This window comes from Triturus cristatus, chromosome 7 (assembly GCF_964204655.1).
Source record: "Triturus cristatus chromosome 7, aTriCri1.1, whole genome shotgun sequence".
NCBI classification, from domain to species: domain Eukaryota; kingdom Metazoa; phylum Chordata; class Amphibia; order Caudata; family Salamandridae; genus Triturus; species Triturus cristatus.
This window is the reverse complement of record NC_140590.1, coordinates 488,093,878-488,114,012: the sequence shown is the minus strand read 5'-3', so window position 1 is coordinate 488,114,012 and position 20,135 is coordinate 488,093,878. Positions and strand designations below refer to the sequence as shown.

General features: G+C 42.0%; 1 protein-coding gene across 4 annotated transcripts in view; it reads right to left on the bottom strand.

Moving 5' to 3' along the window:
- The window catches only part of PIK3R6 (phosphoinositide-3-kinase regulatory subunit 6), a 521,088-nt gene that overhangs the window by 8,351 nt on the left and 492,602 nt on the right, over nucleotides 1-20,135 (bottom strand). For all 4 annotated transcript variants that reach the window (XM_085616834.1, XM_085616836.1, XM_085616835.1 and 1 more), the window contains one exon: nucleotides 3,011-3,123. In XM_085616834.1, the coding sequence (XP_085472960.1) occupies nucleotides 3,011-3,123 (113 nt within the window). The remainder of the gene's footprint in view (nucleotides 1-3,010; nucleotides 3,124-20,135) is intronic.

Here is a 20,135-nt window from a genome sequence, read left to right as displayed (position 1 = left end):
AGGACTTACCAGCGGGTGAGCGACGCCCGTGGGTCCTCGGTGAAGGACGATGCCGCAGCCGGAATCGCCGGCTTCTGGACCCTTCCGAGGTAGGGGACGGACGCTGTAACGAGACCGATCTGGACAAGCGAGCCGAAAGCATTAGCATCCGGCGCTCCCGCCGGGACTTCGGTTTGAGATGCTGACAAGCGTCGCACTCCGTATCATGGTGCTCGCCCAAACACCACATACAAATATGGTGAGGGTCCGTCGCCGACATCCGACGTGCACAAGAATCACACGTCTTTAAACCCAAAGGCATTGCACACTGTTCCCAACGCAAAGGCGTTAAGAGGCCTGAAAACAGGTCAAGGGAACTCACTCCAGTTCCGCATTGCATGTGAAAAAAAAGGAAACTGACGTCAGCGCGCTGGGGTGGGACTTATGTGACCAGGCTGACGTCACATTCGCAGACGACGTCAGGGCGGGGTCACGTGGCGCCGCCCCCGGCGCGCAGAGATGCTGTGGCAAAAAAAAATCCGGATCCAGTCTCACACCTGGGGATAATTCTATGATAAAGAATCAGCGGCTAGTAGTCTCTATCAGATATGTCAAAGACCAGCATTGCTGGGCTTAAGTTTCTAATGGTAAAATTATGTGACTGAATTTGGAGCAGGCACTGTTCTACTCTCATCTCTCTACATATTTTGAAAGGTCTGAGTTTGTGAAGGTTTATGACTAGTATGTGAATGGAATAAATAAATGGGGTATTGCATCTAAAAGGAAATAGAAGGCGAATGGAGTAGTTAACTGCTTGGATACACATTCCAGGCAATGGCAAGGGCAGGATAAGTCACAATCCAAAGATGGCCACTCCTTTGACAGAGCTACCAAGTTGTCCTAAACTTGGCAGATTGTCAATCAGGTCAGCAACAGAAGGTCACTGAGTGAGAACCTGAGTAAGGCGGGGGTGTTAAAAACAGCGTGTTGGTAGTACAAATAACGTCGACGTCAGTGTTTCATGTAAACGACTATGTATTAAAATGTGAGATGATATGCATTACAATGGCTCATCCCCCTAGCCGCTAATCTGTTACCTTTTTGTACACAAACATGTCAGGAGAGTTTACCTACTGTTGATAAGAAAGTAAAACATAATGTAAAGGGAATATTTGCATACACGGTTCCCACTTTTTGTGCACATAAAAAATGTTTCTATTTTGCCAATATGTACGTGGTTTCAAATAGAAGATGGCGGCCTGAATGTGCCAGGACAAATAATTTTGGGTGAAGAAAATGCCTCATTCAAAGGACCCTATGATCAAATGACATGTGCACCCTCAAGGGTCTGGCCAGTATGTCATGGGCCTTAGTGCAAGGAAGGAAATAGACCCGTGGAACTCAGTACGACTTGCGGGCCGCCAGCGGACCAGCAGGCCTTCATTGGCGGCCCACAGACCTTGCCTTGCTGTTTCTATGCTTCCAGTGAGGCCGGCAGTAAACACAGAAGAGGACCGCAGGAGCATACGTAGTGAATATGTATTAAATAGGTATTCACTACGTATGCTCCTGCGGCCATCTTCTGTGTTTACTGCGGGCCTCTGTGACGTCACGGCACCGTCGGAAGGCCTCCCAAAAGGCCCTTAAAAGTCAGATGTAGGCGCTTTCATAGCTGACTTTAAAGGGCCTTTTGGGAAGCTTCCTGTTTGGACAGACAGATAGAGCCAGAGATAGAAAAAGATACAGACAGAGATACAGACAGAGATATAGACAGAGACAGATAGAGACAGAAACAGATAGAGACAGAAACAGAGACAGAAACAGATAGAGACAACAGATAGAGAAAGACAGAGACAGACAGAGAGATACAGATAGAGACAGAGATACAGTGACATAGATACAGACAGACAGATAGAGACAGAAACAGATAGAGACCGAGATAGATACAGAGGCAGAGATAGATACAGAGACAAAGAGAGAGACAGGGACAGACAAAGACAGATAGAGACATAGACAGACAGAGACAGAGATACATACAGAGAGAGACAGGGACAGAGACAGATAGATACAGAGAGACCAATACAGATAGAGATAGACAGGGACAGAAACAGATGGAGACAAAGACAGATGGAGACCAAGAGAGAGATAGAGAGATACAGATAGATAGAGATAGATAGTGAGAGATGGAGCGAGATAGAGAGAGAGATAGATAGAGAGATAGTTAGAGAGCGAGAGAGATAGATGTGTGTATGCCGGGTCTTGTGGCTCAGTGGACTAATGCGTCCGCTGCAGAGGCATGTGTTCAACCTCATGGTCACAGTTTTTTTTTTTTTGCTCTAAGTGGTGAGATGCTTAAAAGCAAACTAGCCCACTCCCTGTTTACCCTTTTGTCCAAATCATGTTTTTCATAATGTTCTTTCATGTGCTAAAACCTTCCCGTCAGTTGTTCCTTCTTTTGTGTACTTTGTCTCTCCCCCATTCCTTTTGTCCCTATATACTGCTTCCCAAACTTATCTCATCCAATCTTTAATACCGTTCAAAAATAGTTACATACCGTTTTCGGAAACTGAGCTTAGGCGAATCATTTTCTGCTTGGGTTTATTAAGAGCACATCGGCATCTTTCAATCTTTATCCTACTTTGTATTTTTTGTTGTATTTTACAAATTCCATTTCCTCCTCCCTTTTGTATTTCAACACATTCAATTTGAGTAACAACGTATAATCAGCGACAAAACACAATGTGTTAAAGTGCTCCATAGATATAAATTAAAAGAGGACTTTGATATTCTGTGCAGGAAAGTTGATAAAATAGCACAGCAGGGTAATGCCTCTGTGGCAACGCTCTACAGTCAACCTGAAAGTCAGTCACAGTTTTGAATCTTACCCGGGCGTATTCAGCTTTCATCCTTTCAACCGTGATATGGTGAGTTCTGCTGGACAGTAGTAAAACTTGTACTTTATACTGCTGGATCACATGGAAACATGTTCCATTAGAACTTTGCCACAACAGAAGAAAATGTGCCGCCTTACCTCTCCACCTTGTCGTATGTTCTCCTGGTGTCTTTGTCCATGCACAGGGTGAAGGATGCATTGCTGGGACTCCGGGCTTTAATGCTGGAAGTTCGCACTGTGCTGGTATCACACTGCAACACGAAAAACTGCTCAGTTCCATTCCCATTAAAGAGTCTTGTCCTACCAAAGACATTTATACGTGGGCACTGCCAGACTGGTAAGGCCACCCTGATTACACATACAACAACCTTTTTAATCCTGTTCACAGGAGGCATCCAGCAAACTGCGAAGTGTGGCCTTTATTCTGTTGGCAAAGAATGACGAGGCGCCTGGACAATTCGTTATGTTTCAACTTCTTACTTCTGTATATGTCCTAATATTATAGTAATGGGTACAATGTTGAGTGACCCATGTGCACTTTATACAGATTTAAACAAGAAAAGCTGAGGTTACTCTTTGCCTTGCACAGACTTATGATTTCCCTCATTTGTAGAGAAAGATGCACCAATTTATGTCAAAATAAGTAAACTTCTAGCCCTCCTTGACCGTGGAGAGTCCGTCCCAAGTTTTGCAGCCTGTCAGCCCGCCGGCTCGTCAGTTTGTTTCTACCTTCGCTGCCGCTGCCACCACCACCACCGCAGTGTGCGAGGAGCTAGCGGTAAGCGGCAGCAGTAGCAGCAAGGAGGATTTATGCCGGAGGTAACTGCCACACTGCCGGACTGAGACTGAGGCAGAGACGTTTTAATGCATGGGCAAAGTGGGCTCTGGCCCAGGGCCCCAGCCTTTCAGGGGCCCCCCTGACAGTCAGCTCCATTCTCCAGAGTTTTGCCCTAATGACCTTGAATATTTCCTAAACAGTTTGTTTTAAATTCTGTTTTCCTTTCATTTATTTCTTATGTACCTGATGTGTGAGAGTCTAGTACAGCCATTTTGCAGAGAAATGTTGTGTTTATGTTTCATGCAATATACATAAAAAAACGTTTATTTTAGATCAAAACAAGGCCTAACATATAAGAAATAGGAGGGCGTCACAGAGATTATTTGCAGTAATATTGGTGAGCTGCTGCTGTGTTACAATATTGAAAACACACATAACTATCCCTGAATATTAGATGTAAACACATTGAGGGCCTTATTTATGAGAAGTGATGCATCGCTGTGTGAAAACAGGGATGCGTCACTTCTTAGTGCGCCCTCGTTGCGACATGATGGATGTGTCATATTTACTGTATGACGCATCATGTCGCAAGGAGTTACAGATATGTCAGTATTTCTGACGAATCTGTATGCGCAAAAGTGATGCATTGCTGGGGTCTGTCTGAAAATAGACGCAACACCAGCAATGTGTCCTTTCACATGGGGCAAGCCCCATGTGAAAGGGCCTGCATCAGTCTTATGCCTGCTGTGTGGCAGGTGTAAGATATTGACGCAATGGCGTCCTAGAAGTGGCGCACTGAGTTCTCATAGATTTCAATGCGCCACTTCTACGAGGCATTTTGCGGGGCAACACCCACCCTGCATACATTATGCCTGGCGCAGGTATAATGCGGTGCAGGGGTTTACAAAGTGAAGCATCTGCCTAGATGCGTCACTTTGTAAATAGGGCGTAACATTGCACATATTTTATGCTGCCGGTGCGTCACAAAAAGTGACGCACCAGCGGCACAAAAGTGAAGCAAAGCCTCATAAATAAGGCACTTAGAATTTGGACGAGTGTTCCTTTGCACTGTCAGGGACCTAATGAAATGAAATTGTGTATTTAATAAAGCGCGCAGCTACTCAGACTAGAGGGTCCTGGCGCATGACAGTGGGAGGAAAACATGCGTAAAAGACCCATCAGTTATCAAAAAGCCAGGTTTTTAAGTTCTTTCATGAAAGAGAGTAGGTCTGTGGTTAGTCTCAGAGACTCAGGGAGGCTATTCCACAATTTTGGGCCTAGAAAGCCGTGGGATCTGCCTCCAATGCGGGCACTGCATATTTTAGGCATGATGGCCAGGTTGGCATTGGAAGAATTTAGGGGTCTAGCTGTTGTGTAGCGATTAACACGCTTATTTATGTAGCCGGCTCCTAAGCCATGGAAAGCTTTAAAGAAGATGGTCATCGCTTTGAAGTCGATCCGTTCTTTTATGCGGAGAGACTTAAGAATAGGGGTCAAACTAGGTCTGGGTTTAGGTCTCAGGATGGCTCTGGCCGCCGCGTATTGTACCACTTGTAGGCACTGGATAAGGGATTTGGGAAGACAGAGGTACAAGCTGTTGACATAGTCAAGCTTTGATGTCACCAGAGTCTGCACCACGATCTTTCTGCTCTCAAGCGGTAACAGTGGCAGGAGTTTTTTTTAGCATCCAGAGTATGCCAAAGCAAGTGCCATTTAGATTTTGAATTTGAAAGCACATGGAGAGTGTCTTGTCTATGACAATTCCTACGTTTTTGACTTTCTCCTTTTCAGCAGGCGGGGGCGGCAGATCTTTTGGCCACCAAGCGCTCCTGTCAGGCGTTTATGGATTACCAAAGAAAACAACTTCAGTTTTGTCAGGATTGCACTTCAGCTGATTGATCTTAAGCCAGTTAAAAACCTTTGTGAGGCAAGACCTAATCATTGCCCCGTCAAAGTCGGTTCCTTTTTCACACGTAAAAATCGGCTGAGTGTCATCAGCATAGGAAACAATTCTGGCGCCCTCTTCCTCTACCAGAAATGCAAGGGGGATAGATATATATTAAAAAGGGTAGGACTGAGAATGGAGCCCTGAGGGACACCTACATTCATGGCCGGAACTGGGGATGAGAAAGGGGGGAGCCAGATGTCTTGAGATCTATTTGCCAAGAAGGATGACATCCATGTTAAGGCGGTCCCCCCCCAGACCGATGTTAGCAAGTCTCTCCAGGAGCCTCTCATGTGGGACCATATCGAAGGCCGCAGACGTATCGAGCAGTATCAGAACAGTCTTGCCTCCCTAGTCCAGCTTACCCTTGAGAAATTCAGTCACTTCCAGCAGAGCGGACTCCATACTGTAGTTAGCCCTAAAACCGGATTGGGACTCATGAAGGAGCTTCCCATCTTCAATGTGTTTTTGGAGGGCCTTGTTTACATACTTCTCTAGTACTCTGGAGAGGGTCGGAAGAAGGGAGTTTGGCCTGTAGTTGGCAGGGTCCGTCAGTTTGGCGTTAGCCTTTTTTATCAGTTGAAGAATCTTAGCATTCTTCCATAATTTCTGCATGTTGCCTGAGGAGAGAGAAGCATTAAAGAGCTGGTTTACTGTGTGGTTATGGTGGGAGCTAATAGGTTCAAGATATTCCCTGGACATGGGTCAGTAGGAGAGCCAGACTTAATGCTTTGGAGAGGGGTCAGTGACTCTTCAAGCTGAAACTCAGGGAAAGCTAGTAAAGATGAAGGATCCAAGAGGTGAAATTTGCTATTAGAACTAAGGTAGAAGGTCAGTTCTTCCTCTGAGATGTTAGTGAAGGCTTGTTGGATCATGGAGATCTTTTTGTGGAAGAATTCAACTATTTACTTAGACCATTCTTCAGTGCATGGCCCTTCCTTTGTGCTGGCTCTCAGGGCAGTAAAGGATTTAACTATGCTAAAGATTTCCTTACTCTTATTTTGGGCATTTTCCATCTTGGTTTGAAAGAGGTTTGTCTTGGCTGCCTTCACGAGAATGTAATGAGCTTTTAAGGTGTCTTTATACACCTTCCTGTCCTCAGGTAGATAGGATTTACGCCATTTCCGTTCAATTGTTCCACAATTTCTGTTGCGAGATCTAAGGGAATCGTTAAACCATGGAGCTGGTGGGGCTGACCTCTTTGAGGAGCAGCAAACAACCAGTACCACTGCATCAATGTTGGTTCGGAGCCATGAATCTATTGAGAGGGCGTCCGAGTCGTGGCAGCCAGACAGCTCTGGTGAGGAACGACCGAGGGCGTCTACTAACATCGGGATGGATATTTTATGGAACGTTCTGTAATTAGAGACCCTCTGCCCTGTGTTAGCTCAAGGGGCTGTGGCAGAGTTGGGAATGATGAATTTTAATAGGAGGTGGTCAGACCAGGTAATGGGAAGAGGTAGGCTTACTGATATGTCAAAGTTGTGAACGATTTGATCTAGGGTGTGGCCCTTCTCATGGGTGGCCAAAGAAATAGATGGAAACATGTTGCAGGCCTGAAGCGCCTCCAACAAGGAAATTGTTTGAGGGTCTTTTCCATTGTCCATATGTATATTGAAATATCCCAGAATGAGGCAGTTGTTGTATTTTAAGGCCAGGGAGGTGGTGGCTGTATTAAGCGTAGTAATACCATTTCCAATAGCACTGGGAGGTCTGTAAATTAGAAATCCAGCTATGCTATTGATGTAGCGCCTAAAGGTTTTGAAATTTTTTTGGGGTGCATCATATTCACTGTTAGTTGGCACCCGCATATAATCAATGTGATCTTAGATGTGTCGTGCGAAATGTATTAAGAAATGTATCAGCTATATCGCAATATAGAAGTGTAGAGATGTGAAAACATATTGTGAATGTATTCAGTAAAATGCATAACGATTAGTTTCTGTTCAATGCAATGTATTAGGATAAACGAGTAACCTGATTAAAATTACTCATGTATGTCGCTTATTCATGAATGTGAAAGTAGAAGTACTAATGCTTAGAATGTGATTTAATAGTGTGTTTAACCAAGTAGAGGCCCGAATGCACATATATCGTTGAGAAGAAAGGCCTGTTATTTCTTATGTTAGCTGAATGCGGTAGGCCGCAATGATTTATTCTGGTAGAGGTTTTGGGCTGCAGTAAATTGTAAAGTTTAAAGATGCGAAGTATTTTTCCATCCCATGATCTCACCACAGGTGCAAGGGCAGTTGGTTCGTTAGTAGAAAAGGTCTTTGTCTAAGAGTTGAATTATGGGGAAAGCCAGACATGGGAGTACTTTGGAATGTGCCAATCGCAACTCCTAGTGCGAACGGTGTCTGGGACTCAAGGCCAAGCTGATGGACAATGGAGGATGGACAGAGCTGGACGGAAAGTTACTGGAAGAAGACCTGGCCGAGGAGGTGTGCCGGAGGGCGTGTTCTGTGATTTGGGGTTTTGTATTAGGGACAGCGCCCCGTGGGTTGAGCAGAGAAGAGGTAGGCGAGGAGCTAGAAGGAGCGAGTTAGATCAAGGTCTCCAAGTGAAGACTTCTTAGGAAGTCTCACTTCTGACACCTTTTCAAGATTTCTTGGGTCTTAAGGGAATGGTAAGCAGGGATGTCATCTAGCATAGAGTAGGGACAGAGATGCGTTTGTTTAATGATTCCTAATATCGACATTGGCTTGGTAGTTATCTACCTCATGCTTTTAGGAGCTGTGCTTTTGTTTATATTTAGTCGAATGCGGATTCTTCGTAGAGTGGCATTTGTGTTAGTGCCCATTTACCTGTTGTGCCTTTTGCTAAGGTGCCTATATCTGCAGATGTTTTTGTTGATAATAAAATCCAGAGAGCAATAGAAATTGAGTTCGAGTCCTTAATTATGTCAAATTGTGGAAAATATTCTCTGATAATTGTGTTCGGTCCCTCCACGCTATTGGGCAAGTAAAAAGGTTCAATCGACCAGAGTGGGTTCTTGGAGACTAATGGAAAACAAGAAAATTGGGCCCCAGCACTATGATGGGGGGATAAGGTACCGCAGAAGCCTAAGCAGTCTAGTTTTTTATTGTAAATTATGGCAACACCTCCCTCCTTCCCATTTGATCGGTCGCTCCTAAGAATGTTATAACCCGTAGGGATGGCCGAGGTGATAGTAGGGTTGGAGGCTTCAGACAGCCAGGTCTCTGTGAGAAATAAAAGATCAGACTGTTAGTCTAAAAGTAGGCCATAAATGTATGGTTCATGCTTTTGTATAGAGCGACAATTTAAAAGGGTGGCCTTTAAGTCCTCTGTTTTCTTATTGTTTTTACACTTATTGTTGCGTGGGAGGATATTGGGTGAGAGTTTCCTGGGCTGGAGGAGAGTCCAGTTGCACTTATTGCATCGAAATTCTACCTCCAACCTCGGATCAGCGGCTGTACAGTGACATAATGGTAGCCGCCTAAGGCTAAGCAGTTTTTCCCTATTGCAATACAGTGGAAGAAACTCACCGGAGGGGAACTGGGCAGCTTGGCCGGCGCCAAACGCCTCCGGGCGCAGACAGGCTTACCTTCGGCACCAGCGGCGCGCCCGCTGTGCACGTCCACTAAGCGCGTCCGTTTGCATTGGGAATATATAGGCTAATGCCTATGATGCAAACTGGATCGCCAACGCAGCTGAGGAAGCGGAAACTGCATAGGCATAAGTGAGGAGCCCGATAGTAGCCCCAGCCCTCCGCACATTCGGCGTATCAGCCGCGGCGGACCAGGACTGGAGGAAAAGCGAGATGCGAATCGAAGCAGCTAAGGAGGTGTAGGCAAGCAGAATCAAGTAAAGTGCAAGTGCGCATAGGGAGGAGAAATTGTTAAAAAGCACAGAGTAATTCAGCCAGACATATACAATTTAAAAAGTAATAAAAACCTACTAGCAGGGCAGGAAACACTAAATCCTACAGCTATCAGCTGCGCGCATCCGTTTGCATCGGGAATAAATAGGCTGATGCCTATGATACAAACTGGATCGCTAGCACAGCTCAGGAAGTGGAAACTGCGTGGGCGGAAGTGAGTAGCCCGATAGTAGCCCCAGCCCTCCACACAATCGGCGTATCAGCAGCAGCGGACCAGGACTGGAGGAAAACCGAAATGCGAATCGGAGCAGCTAAGGAGGTGTTGGCAAGCAGAATCAAGTAAAGTGCAAGGGCGCATAGGTAGGAGAAATTGTTAAAAAGCACAGAGTAATTCAGCCACACATATACAATTTAAAAAGTATTAAAAACGTAGTAGCAGGGCAGGAAACCCTGAATCCTACACCTGTAAGCTGCACATGTCCATTTACATCGGGAATATATAGGCTAATGCCTATGATGCAAACTGGATCGCTAGCGCAGCTGAGGAAGCGGAAACTGCGTGGGAAACAGGGGCTCAAATTAGATCATAAATTCAAAGGTGTCCTGAACAGGGGCCCCCAAAATATGTTTGGCCCAGGGCCCCCCAAATCCTTAAGATGTCCCTGGACTGAGGTGCGTTTCCTGAAGATTCCTGTTGATTGTGCTGTAGGCGGGAAACTCAGGAAGGTGCGAGGATGTGAGAGCGCGACCCCATTAATGGGGGTCGCTGAGTGTTGTGCCCAGGCGACCCCGCAGAAGCGGCCCAACTAGGCTGGGCGCGGCTTGCGGCTCGCTAGTGTGCCATGCACTCTCTTTCAGAGGTATAATCCTGGTCGAACCTGCGGTGCAGCAGTTTCATAGTTATATAGCGCTATATAGCCCTATAGGCTACAGATTTAATTTGAGCCTTAATCAGAACTATGACTGCTAAAACACTACGCTCAGGGAAACTGGTATTTGTAAGAGCATGCAAAAAAACAAAAGCCAGCCCTCTGAGGAATAGGTCAGTACAGATAAATACTTTAATACGCGGAGATACCCCTGCGGGGGTGATTCCTGCACTTTGTAAATTCCCTACATACATACTTTCAAAAGGATTTAATGCCATCTCCACTTTTTTCTCAAAAAACGAGAGAAGTCAAAATAAGGAGGCAAATATGGAGCCTAAGTCTGAATCTCTACTCCAAAAGGCAGAAGGACCAGTGGAATCTACACCTCTAACTACCATTTCTTCTCCTGGAAATAGAATGGATGAGGTAAGAGAGACGGTAAGTCCTGAAATAGGAGTGGAAGGCTCCTCACGTGAAATCTATACTATTCACTCTACTGAAAATAGCGTGTCTCAGTCCATTATTGATTTATGTTCTATGAGTCTATAGTAGATGGCCTTAAACTGGAGGATATTACACTCCCTGGCTTAAAAATTAATTTAAACCATTCCTCGAGGGCTTCGCAATTTCCTAAGCAACGTAATTTTGATATCTCACATCTTCCAAACTCCCAAGTTCATTTTCCAGGTTCTTCTATTAAAATGCAACTTTTCAGTAGTACGCCTAGTGGAGCGGACTCAATAAGCTCTAGAGCCTCTATCACTCCTGATTTCCCTTTGGATTCTGACCCCCCAATTAAGGAGTCTGATGATAAAGAATTGATGTTGGAATCCTTGTTTTGTCTGGAAAGAGTCTTATCTTCTATTTTAGCTCTTATGGAAAGATCCGTAAACAATTCTGAGTATATTCTGGATTCACTTCTGTCATTGACCAAATCAATATTCTCAGACCATATACAGCCAATCAGTAAGGTTTCCCTCCCTTCATCTGATAAGTCTACATTTTGTTTAGAGACTCCTTCTTTACACACGCACATAGGTATTTAATCTGAACCTAATGAAATCTACCCAAACAAGCTTTGGTACAGATCCGAATCATCGTGACTTTGGTACTCAGGTGGATATGTCCCTTGGTTCCCCAAAATATGAAGATAAAGAAAGTGTGCATTTATTTGATGAATCTCAGCTCTTTTCGCTACAGCAACTCTTTGAGCCTGAGGCTCTTATGTCGCCCCCTGCTAATTCACCCTTTCCCGATTACAGGAAAGGACAAAATTATTGTAGAACGTAAAGCTTATCCGATTTAAAAAAAACAAAAAAAACAGGGATTAATAAAATTGTTCATCCTACTACGAAGGAACTAATATCTGATCATATTTCATCAGAAGAAAAGGCCATAAAAAATGAAGGTAAATCCGCTAGTAGAAAGAAGAAAACAAAAAGAGCAAACAGCTTAAGGATTAAGAAGAAAAGGGCTAAACAAATCAGTTTCGACCCTACTATAAATCTAACTTTACCTCCGACCCCTGCTGTAAAAGATCAGAAGAGAGTAGAAGTTCAAGTGGAAGCTTCTCCAACGGACTTTAACACACTCCAGCTGAACTCCAGTACTGCAATCTTAGTGTCTCAAGAAGCTAATTCCACAGATCCAAGTACTTCAAAATGTAGTTTGAATCCTGACGCTGTATTATTTTTATCCGCTATTGGCAGTAATGTGATTTATAATCCTAGAAAATTGTCTTAGGGAGACTATTATGTTAGCCCTCACCCGTCTATACCCCTTTCGCTGGATTTTGTCTTTATTTTTGATTATGAGTTATATATGAATAGGTCTTATTTATGGAGTTGTTTCGCTGCATATATGATTTAAAAATGATCCAGAGTAGTGATTTGGCTTTGGTTCAAGTTTTAAAACATGGCAATTTTGGGGGTGCCAGAGTGAAATTTAGGTCCAAGGTAAAGTCTCATTTAATTATTTCAAATTCTGATAAACTACAGCGCTGTGGTATTGATGTTCTGGTCCCCAATGAGGAGAAAGCCCATGAAAAAGAGTCCATTAATAGGCAGCTTTCCATCATACAAGATCTATCGTCTCTTGGTGCTCACCATTTGGAAAGAGAAAGGATATTACAGATCTCTCTCAGCAAGGATGGAAGAAGAGTTTCCCTCCGACCAGAGAAAAAGAGTGGCGGAGAACTATCTGTAGATGATGAAAATAAGAAATGGAGTTGGGTGGTAGGGGACCTGAATACAAATAGTTCAGTTGGCCTAAGGTTTGGGAACTCTTCCTAGCAAGGGCCTTAAATTGGTCTCCTGGAACGCAGCCTGCTTAAGCACAAACAAAAACAAATGGCTGTTCTTGAAAGAACAGAACGCCGACATAACATGTATTCAAGAGTCCTGTATTATAACAAATTGGTCCATGGAAGATTACTAGGTGCTGATTACTAGGTGCTGCGCTCCCGGTGAGCAGGGGACATGCGAAAGGAGGCATCACAATTTTGCTTAGATCTAGCCTTAAGTGGACATTTAAAACAATCCCACATTCCTCTAATCTATTTCAGGCAATTAAGCTAGAGACCAAGGAAGATTCTGTCAACTCAGAGTCCCTTTTAATTGTAAATGCATACATTCCACCGGACTCATCCAATATATATTTACTAAAAGATCTGCTTGCCTTCGTCTCGTCTATCCTCGACAACTCAGAATGTAAGAACCTAATGTTGGTTGGAGACCTGAATGCTAAGGTTACCACCCATAGTATGGGGCTTTTTGCTAACTCCGCTAAGGAGGAAGTATTAAATATACCTCCTGCTCCATTCCCAAATGATAGTTGAACTGATAAAAGAGGAACAATTTTATTAGAAGGCTTAAAAAATTTGGAGGCATTAGTAGTCAATGGGAGACTAGAAAAAGATATCCCAGTGAAAAATACACATATGGGACCAAACGGTGGCTCCATCATGTAATTTCCTCGGCTGACTTTTTTAATAGATTATCAAATATGGAAATTTTAGAAAATCAATTTAGTGACCATATGTTGATTAGTTTAAAAATAGAGTTGTCCTGTGTTGGGGAGAGCTCCTGGAATTTTAAGGATAAAGCGGTAGCGTTTAACAAAGCAAATGGCAGAATTTACTGGAATCCTCTTGCCGTTTCAAAATTAAAAGAGTCTTTAACTATTTTAATAGGCGATAAGCAGCTTAGAGTAACAGAATATCTAGATCACCCCAAAATAATTTACTGGAATCTTATAGCCATTGTATAAACAGTATGTTTATGTCTTGTAAATCCATCCACACAATAATTAAACAGAGGTCTGGTTTTAACCCATTACTTCAAATAAATAAGGATATAAACAAATTAGTGAGGGCTCAGTTTTTGAATTATTCTCCTGAACAAAATAGACTAATATGTTTACTAAAGAGGAAAAGACAACGGACAAACGCTCTTTAAAACAAAAAAAGGAAAACTACGAATGGGTTCAATTAAAGGATGCGGCTTCTAAAAATAAATCAAAACAATACTTGGAAATAATTGCAGAAAGTTGTGGTACTAGAAGTAAATCTCTTCCCATTCCAGTAAATGAAGAAGAATGGAAATCCCACTTAATAGAACTTTACTCCGCGAATTCAAATTACTCTTGGCCTGACTTTCTTCTAATGAACTCCCCGAAAATGTCAGTTTACAATAATGCGCCTTCTAAGGAGGAAGTCGTTAGACGGATTAAAAAAATGAGAGGCTCAGGGGCAATGGGCCCAGATGAAATCCCTAGGTCAGTCATAAAAAAAGAGCCAATACTATGGGCAACATATCTTACCCCTCTGTTTGAATATTGCTATCTGTATGGGCGGACCCCCTCATCATGGTCCGGTAGTATCCTAATTCCGTTATTCAAAAAAGGCGAAAGATATCTTCCAGGTAACTACCGGCAAATAGCTTTATTAGACGCAGTGGGGAAAATCTTTCCCCGTAGTGTTCTTGAGAATCTTACTGATTGGGTAGTAGAGGAGAAAATTCTACCCATTGAGCAAGCAGGGTTTAGGAAAAAACATTCCACTTTAGACAACATCTGTTTGTTGAAATGAATAGAAGAGAAATATACGGTCTTTCGCAGGACAAACGCCTATGTAGCATTGATAGACTTTTCTACTGCTTTCGATAAGGTTAACCGGCCACTTCTTTGGAAAAAGTTATATAAAATGGGGGTGCCTTTAACTCTGTTATCCTTAGTTATTGCCCTACACTCACAAACATGGTGTCAGGTACTAATAGGGGGATACTAAGGGCCTATCTTCAGTTATTTCTACGGAAAATGGCTTGAAGCAAGGTTGCCTATTAGCACCTCTATTGTTCTCTCTATATGTAAGAGATGTACCGGATTGTTTTTCCTTAACGGAAGGGGATGCGCCAAAGATAGGTGGCCGTTCATTCCCTTGCCTTATGTACGCAGATGATATTGTAATTATGGACCTGACCCCTAAAGTTTAAACAAATAATTGTCACAACTTCAGAATTATAAGTCTGCACCATTTCTGAAGAGAAGTAAGGTTTTGGTTATGAAACGAGGAAAAATAGGAAAGTTTGCAATTTTAATTGGAGAATTGTTTCTCACAAATTGGAGATTGTAACCTTTATCTGGGGAAAGTTATTTCTAGTAGTAAAAAGATTAGTCCCCATATTAAACATAGCTCTTGTAAAGCGACATCGCATGCAAATGGATTACGCTTATTTTATAGTGCTATGGGTCGAAGACATTTCTCACATCTGCTTTTAGTTTTTAAAGCCAAAATTCCTCCCACCTTGTTATATGTAATCGAATCGATACCAGTAAGTGAATGGAGGTTCTTGGATAAGATTGAAGGCCAAATCTTATATAAATTATGTAACCTTAATACTCTTGTCCCAACAGCTGCCATTAGGCTAGAATTTGGCTTGGTAAGTTCTTTTTTACAAGGTTTAGCTAGGGTAATACATTGGGGTCACCAGTCAGGGAACAGTGATCCGTCTTTATTGAGGAGTTTTATGCGACAGGACATTTTCGCAGGACAAATGTATAAATACTCTTTTTTCAGCAATTTCTATTTGGCACTGCAATATTTTAATGTGCAAGAGACTCTTGTGCTGTCCTTCTCCCTCACAGAATTGAAATCTTTTTTAAAGATTTCAAGTGGCATAATTAGCCATCAGAGGGATGTCATTATATGTAGAGCAAGGGCCCGACTGGAAACAATAGTCAAGGATTCTTCCCTGAGAGTTCACCAGAAGTACCTCTCCTGGAATTTAAGCCACGTATTCGCCAGTGGCTCACTCTCTGCCCTATGAATCTTTTACCACTAAATGATTTAACTGTAAATTGGTCACCTAATAGGAAAGGTGTAAAAAAAATTGCAACTTCTGTAATCAGGGTATTCAGAACCTTTATCACATTTTGTTTGTATGTCCGGCTTTGACTTCATCTCGATTTAGGTGGCTTCGACCAATGTTTATCCAGAATGGCAATAAAAATGTTTCATCTGTTCGAGAAATTTTGTTTTGTCCAAAAATGAAATAGTATGCATAACACTTTAACTTTTTTAGGGAGTTTATGATTATATTTTAAATTTTCTTTAGTCTCCGAGTATGGTTGGCTATGCATTTAATCAGTTTTCTTATTATATTGTTTTTAAAGCTTTAAGCTCTTATGTCTCTTCGACCTTTTGAATTTATTTTTCTCTTGTGGAAAATATATACTTATGATTGTGGTTAACTTATCGCTGTTTGCACTAAATTAGGTTTTTATATGTCCTAAGGGAAATGATTTTGCTGCTTTACGATGCACGTTATATAAAACATATGGTGCTGCTATGGTATGATAATTTTCTAAATTGTAGTTATTCTTATCAGAATTTGACCCTTTACCGTTACAGTATAGGATGTAACTTTACGATTGCTGTTATATGATGCACTTTATTTAATATTTTGCTGTTGTTGCTGCTATATGATGCACTTTATTTAATAATTTGCTGTTGTTGCTGTTATATGATGCACTTTATTTAATAATTTGTCGTTGGATAAAATTGCATTATTATGCTATTTTATCAAAATTGCACACGTTTTAGAAGTTTATATTGTGTCATTTTTCGATTCCCTTTATTGGAGGGCCCCTTGCTGTCTAAGGAATTCCCCAGAGTTGATTTTGGAAATCTTTGATGTCTCTTGATTTAAATCTGTACAAACTGATGTAGCGGCGTAGATATAATGGTTTTAATGAAGTGTTTATAATCATTGCTGTTTTTTTTTTTTAAATATGATTATCTATGTACGTCTTTAGTGGACCTCATTAGAGATCCAAATTCTTAATAAACATATTGAATTGAAGTAAACTTCTAAATCTGCACATATTTTCCACCTTTGGTTTGGTAAAAATTGCCTCAATGTGGTGAAATTATCTTGCAGAGTGCAGATTAGTTCTGCACATTCGAATGTAACTACAGGCCTGGGTTCTCATCAAATTTGGAAAGTGAAGAAATGGCACACGAGAAGAACGAATTAAGCTATAACTATTGTTTTCCACTTAAAGAAAAATAGCTGCTAACTTATTAAGCTATTACTATTGTTTTCCACTTAAAGAAAAATAGCTGCTAGCTAGACCATGTCAAGGTTTGGCCACCAGTACCAGCTTCTTCAAATGTAGGGAGAACTGAGGTGGCTCAGCAAAGTATCTTTTTTTAAGGGCTTGCATAGGGTGAGGCATGCCAGTGAATACTTCACCTACAGCATACTGATGATAAGCCTAAGATTCAAATATGCCCAAAAAACTGAAGGAGCAGCACATACGACTCCTCGACCAGCTGAAGGAAAAAAGGCCAACAATAAAGGTTAGAAAAGAGAGAAGGAACTGTGCCATGAACCTTTCGATTATTTTAATGCTTGGGTTGCTGACCTCTCTTACAGCTCTGGAGCCCCAGAATTTAATTAATTTCTACATTGCACCCAATTTAAGCCAGATAGATTTATGCCCCGCCCCTTTGGAGGAGGAGAGAGCACGCACTCAATCTCATTTTTCCAAACCTAAACCAATAATTGGTACTTCTCTTTCTGAATTAGGTTGGACTGGTCGTAGATATGTATTTTCTGTTCTCCAACCCTACACCACCAAAGTGGTAGCAATTCAATTCCACCCTGACTGCTTTACTGGTTGACAGGACCTCATCTAAATGATTTCGCACATGTGCACCCTCTTTACTTCAGGCCTGGGCTCCTACCTTTCTGTAGACGTGGAAACTTGCTGTACACATTTTAAATTGTGATTAAATTAAATTTTAATGATTGGATTACTACCACCGTGGGTACCAACATTCCTTATAGATCTCTCAACCATCCTAGGAAAAATTCCTTGGCCACATGGTTTTTGAGTGAAGTAATAGAAGATAAAATGAATGTGAAAAGTAAGAAGGACAACGGCATATCATCTACGCATTGTCAGGACTAAACAAGGTATCCAGCTTAACTAAGGCACTACACGAATCTTGTTTAGAAATCCTGTGTTGTGTACTATCTTTCTGCATTGAGGAGGCATCAAAGAAGTTTATATTTTTTATTTTTAATGATACCTTTAATCCCAGTGCCTGCGCATCATCCATCAATCTCTCTCTCCATCTCTGTCTAGGGTTACCGAATGGTTTTCCACAGTAAAACTTAAAACATCCATCTTTTTCATCCAACAGTAATGAGACTATGGATCTCGGTCATTGCTCTTCTAGTGTAGACAGGCAGTGTACACTGCTATTACTATCCTTTGGGACTGTATATGAAGAACGCATTAAGTTAAACATTTAAACATATCCCCTTAGGTTCTGCGCTGGACCCATGCCCCAAGAGGGTAGCCAAGTAATTGGCTCCAGTGATAGCTCCTACTACACCAAACTTTGCCATTCTCCTTTTTAATAGGTCTGGTTCCTATGTTGGAAAAAGGCCCTAAACATTCCATTACTAAATAAACCCATGGCAGATCCGAGTATTTTGGCTCATTAAAGACCCATTTCTCATCTCCTTTTCCCTGCCAAACTACTTAAAGGCACGGTTAATACCCAGCTATCAGTAATCCGGGAGACAGACAATATTTTGAACCCTCATCAGTAGTGATTTTATTCATTTCACAGCACTGAGACCGTATTCATTTCTGCTGTGATCAACCTCCACATTATTTTGGATGTAGAGACTGCCATGGCATTACTGGGCCTCTCTGTAGCCTTTGCTACCATCTCACATGCCATCTAACTAGAATGCCTTGTAACCCTTGGGATATGCAATACAGTTCTCGACTAGTTTGTTTAGTATTTTAGTGATTCTTTTCAGGCGGTGCCTATTGCTCTTTTCCGTTCTCCTTCCAAACCTAATTCCTACTCGGTGCCCCATGCCTCTTAATTGTGTTCTGCTTTATACAGTATGTGCATGTAAACATATAGTGCCTCTTCCAATTCAAGTTATCAATCTAAGACTGTGTGCTAATGCTGATAATACTCAACGGATTCTAGGGCTCGATGGAGACTTTAAGCCACTAGAGCTCCAATTCCACAAGTGCATGTGTTTCATTGCTATGTGGATGAATGCCAACTCTTTGAATCCTAATTCTGGTAAAATAGAACTGTACTTATTTGGTGAGGCATCAGCTGGAACCACAACTGGCCATTGCCTCATTGCAGGCCCCTCCTGTACTGGCTACCTCGATCTCTTTCTGAGAAACTCACTTCTACCTATTTTTTTCGGCACATGGTCCTTAGGAAACTTATCGTTCTTCTCTATGATTTTCATAAGAAAGTGGTCCAGGTTCTAAACTTTTTTTCACCTGGAATACTGCAACTCCTTGCATCTAAATCTTCAATACCTACTTGGCGTCAAGGCTACAGCATATACAAAACACAGCTGCTTGTCTTGTGTTAGAGCTGGGTAGGCTCACCCATATCATCTGATCTCCTCACTTTGGTTGCCAGGCACAAAAGATGTCGCTTCAAAGCTCTGTTTGTGCCACAACGCTATGTATTCTCTTGTGCCTATTTGGCAAGACTTTTTTTCCCCCGTAAATATACATCAGAAGTCTACTCTTTGAGAAGAACCTCTTTGTTGTCCCTTGCTTTCGAAGCACTAGGACTGGTGTCAATCATTCTCTGTGGTGATGGCTACAACGTATTAATGCTTTACATCCACCATTCACAAAATGAAAGCAATCCATGACAGTGTCCTACCAGAATATCAAGTATCAATTTTGACCCACAAAAATATTTACTATTGAATATCGATTACCATTGTATCATGAAGGTATGTAAATCCAGGTATGTATAGATTTACTTCTTTAACTTGACATCTATTTATCTTAATGATATCTCTGTCTCCATGGTATGTGGAGGTAATGAAAGTAAATGTATACCCTACTTGACGATATAAGAAAACAAGTTACTTACCTATAACTACAGTTATCCAGTATTGGTATCTTTCATAGATTCATATGCCTGAATCATTCCCCGTCGCCGAGATGGGAGTCCCACGGTAAAATACAAAAGTAGTGCCATAAGTAATAAATAGGCTAAAAGAGGCCAAAGGCTATATCTTAGTAGCCTTTCAACGTCCTAATATGAAAAGGACCAAAAGTCCGCTCCAACCAATCAGCTATCGGCACCCTCTAGAAGCAGTTCTCCTTAGATTTTCAAAGCACAAGTGGGAAGTAAATCCCAAAAATCACTGAGAACCTGGTTCCACGGGGAGGAGGGTGGGTGCATGTGATTCTATGAAAGATACAAATACTGGATAACTGTAGTTACAGGTAAGTAACTTGTTTTCTTATCCAGTATT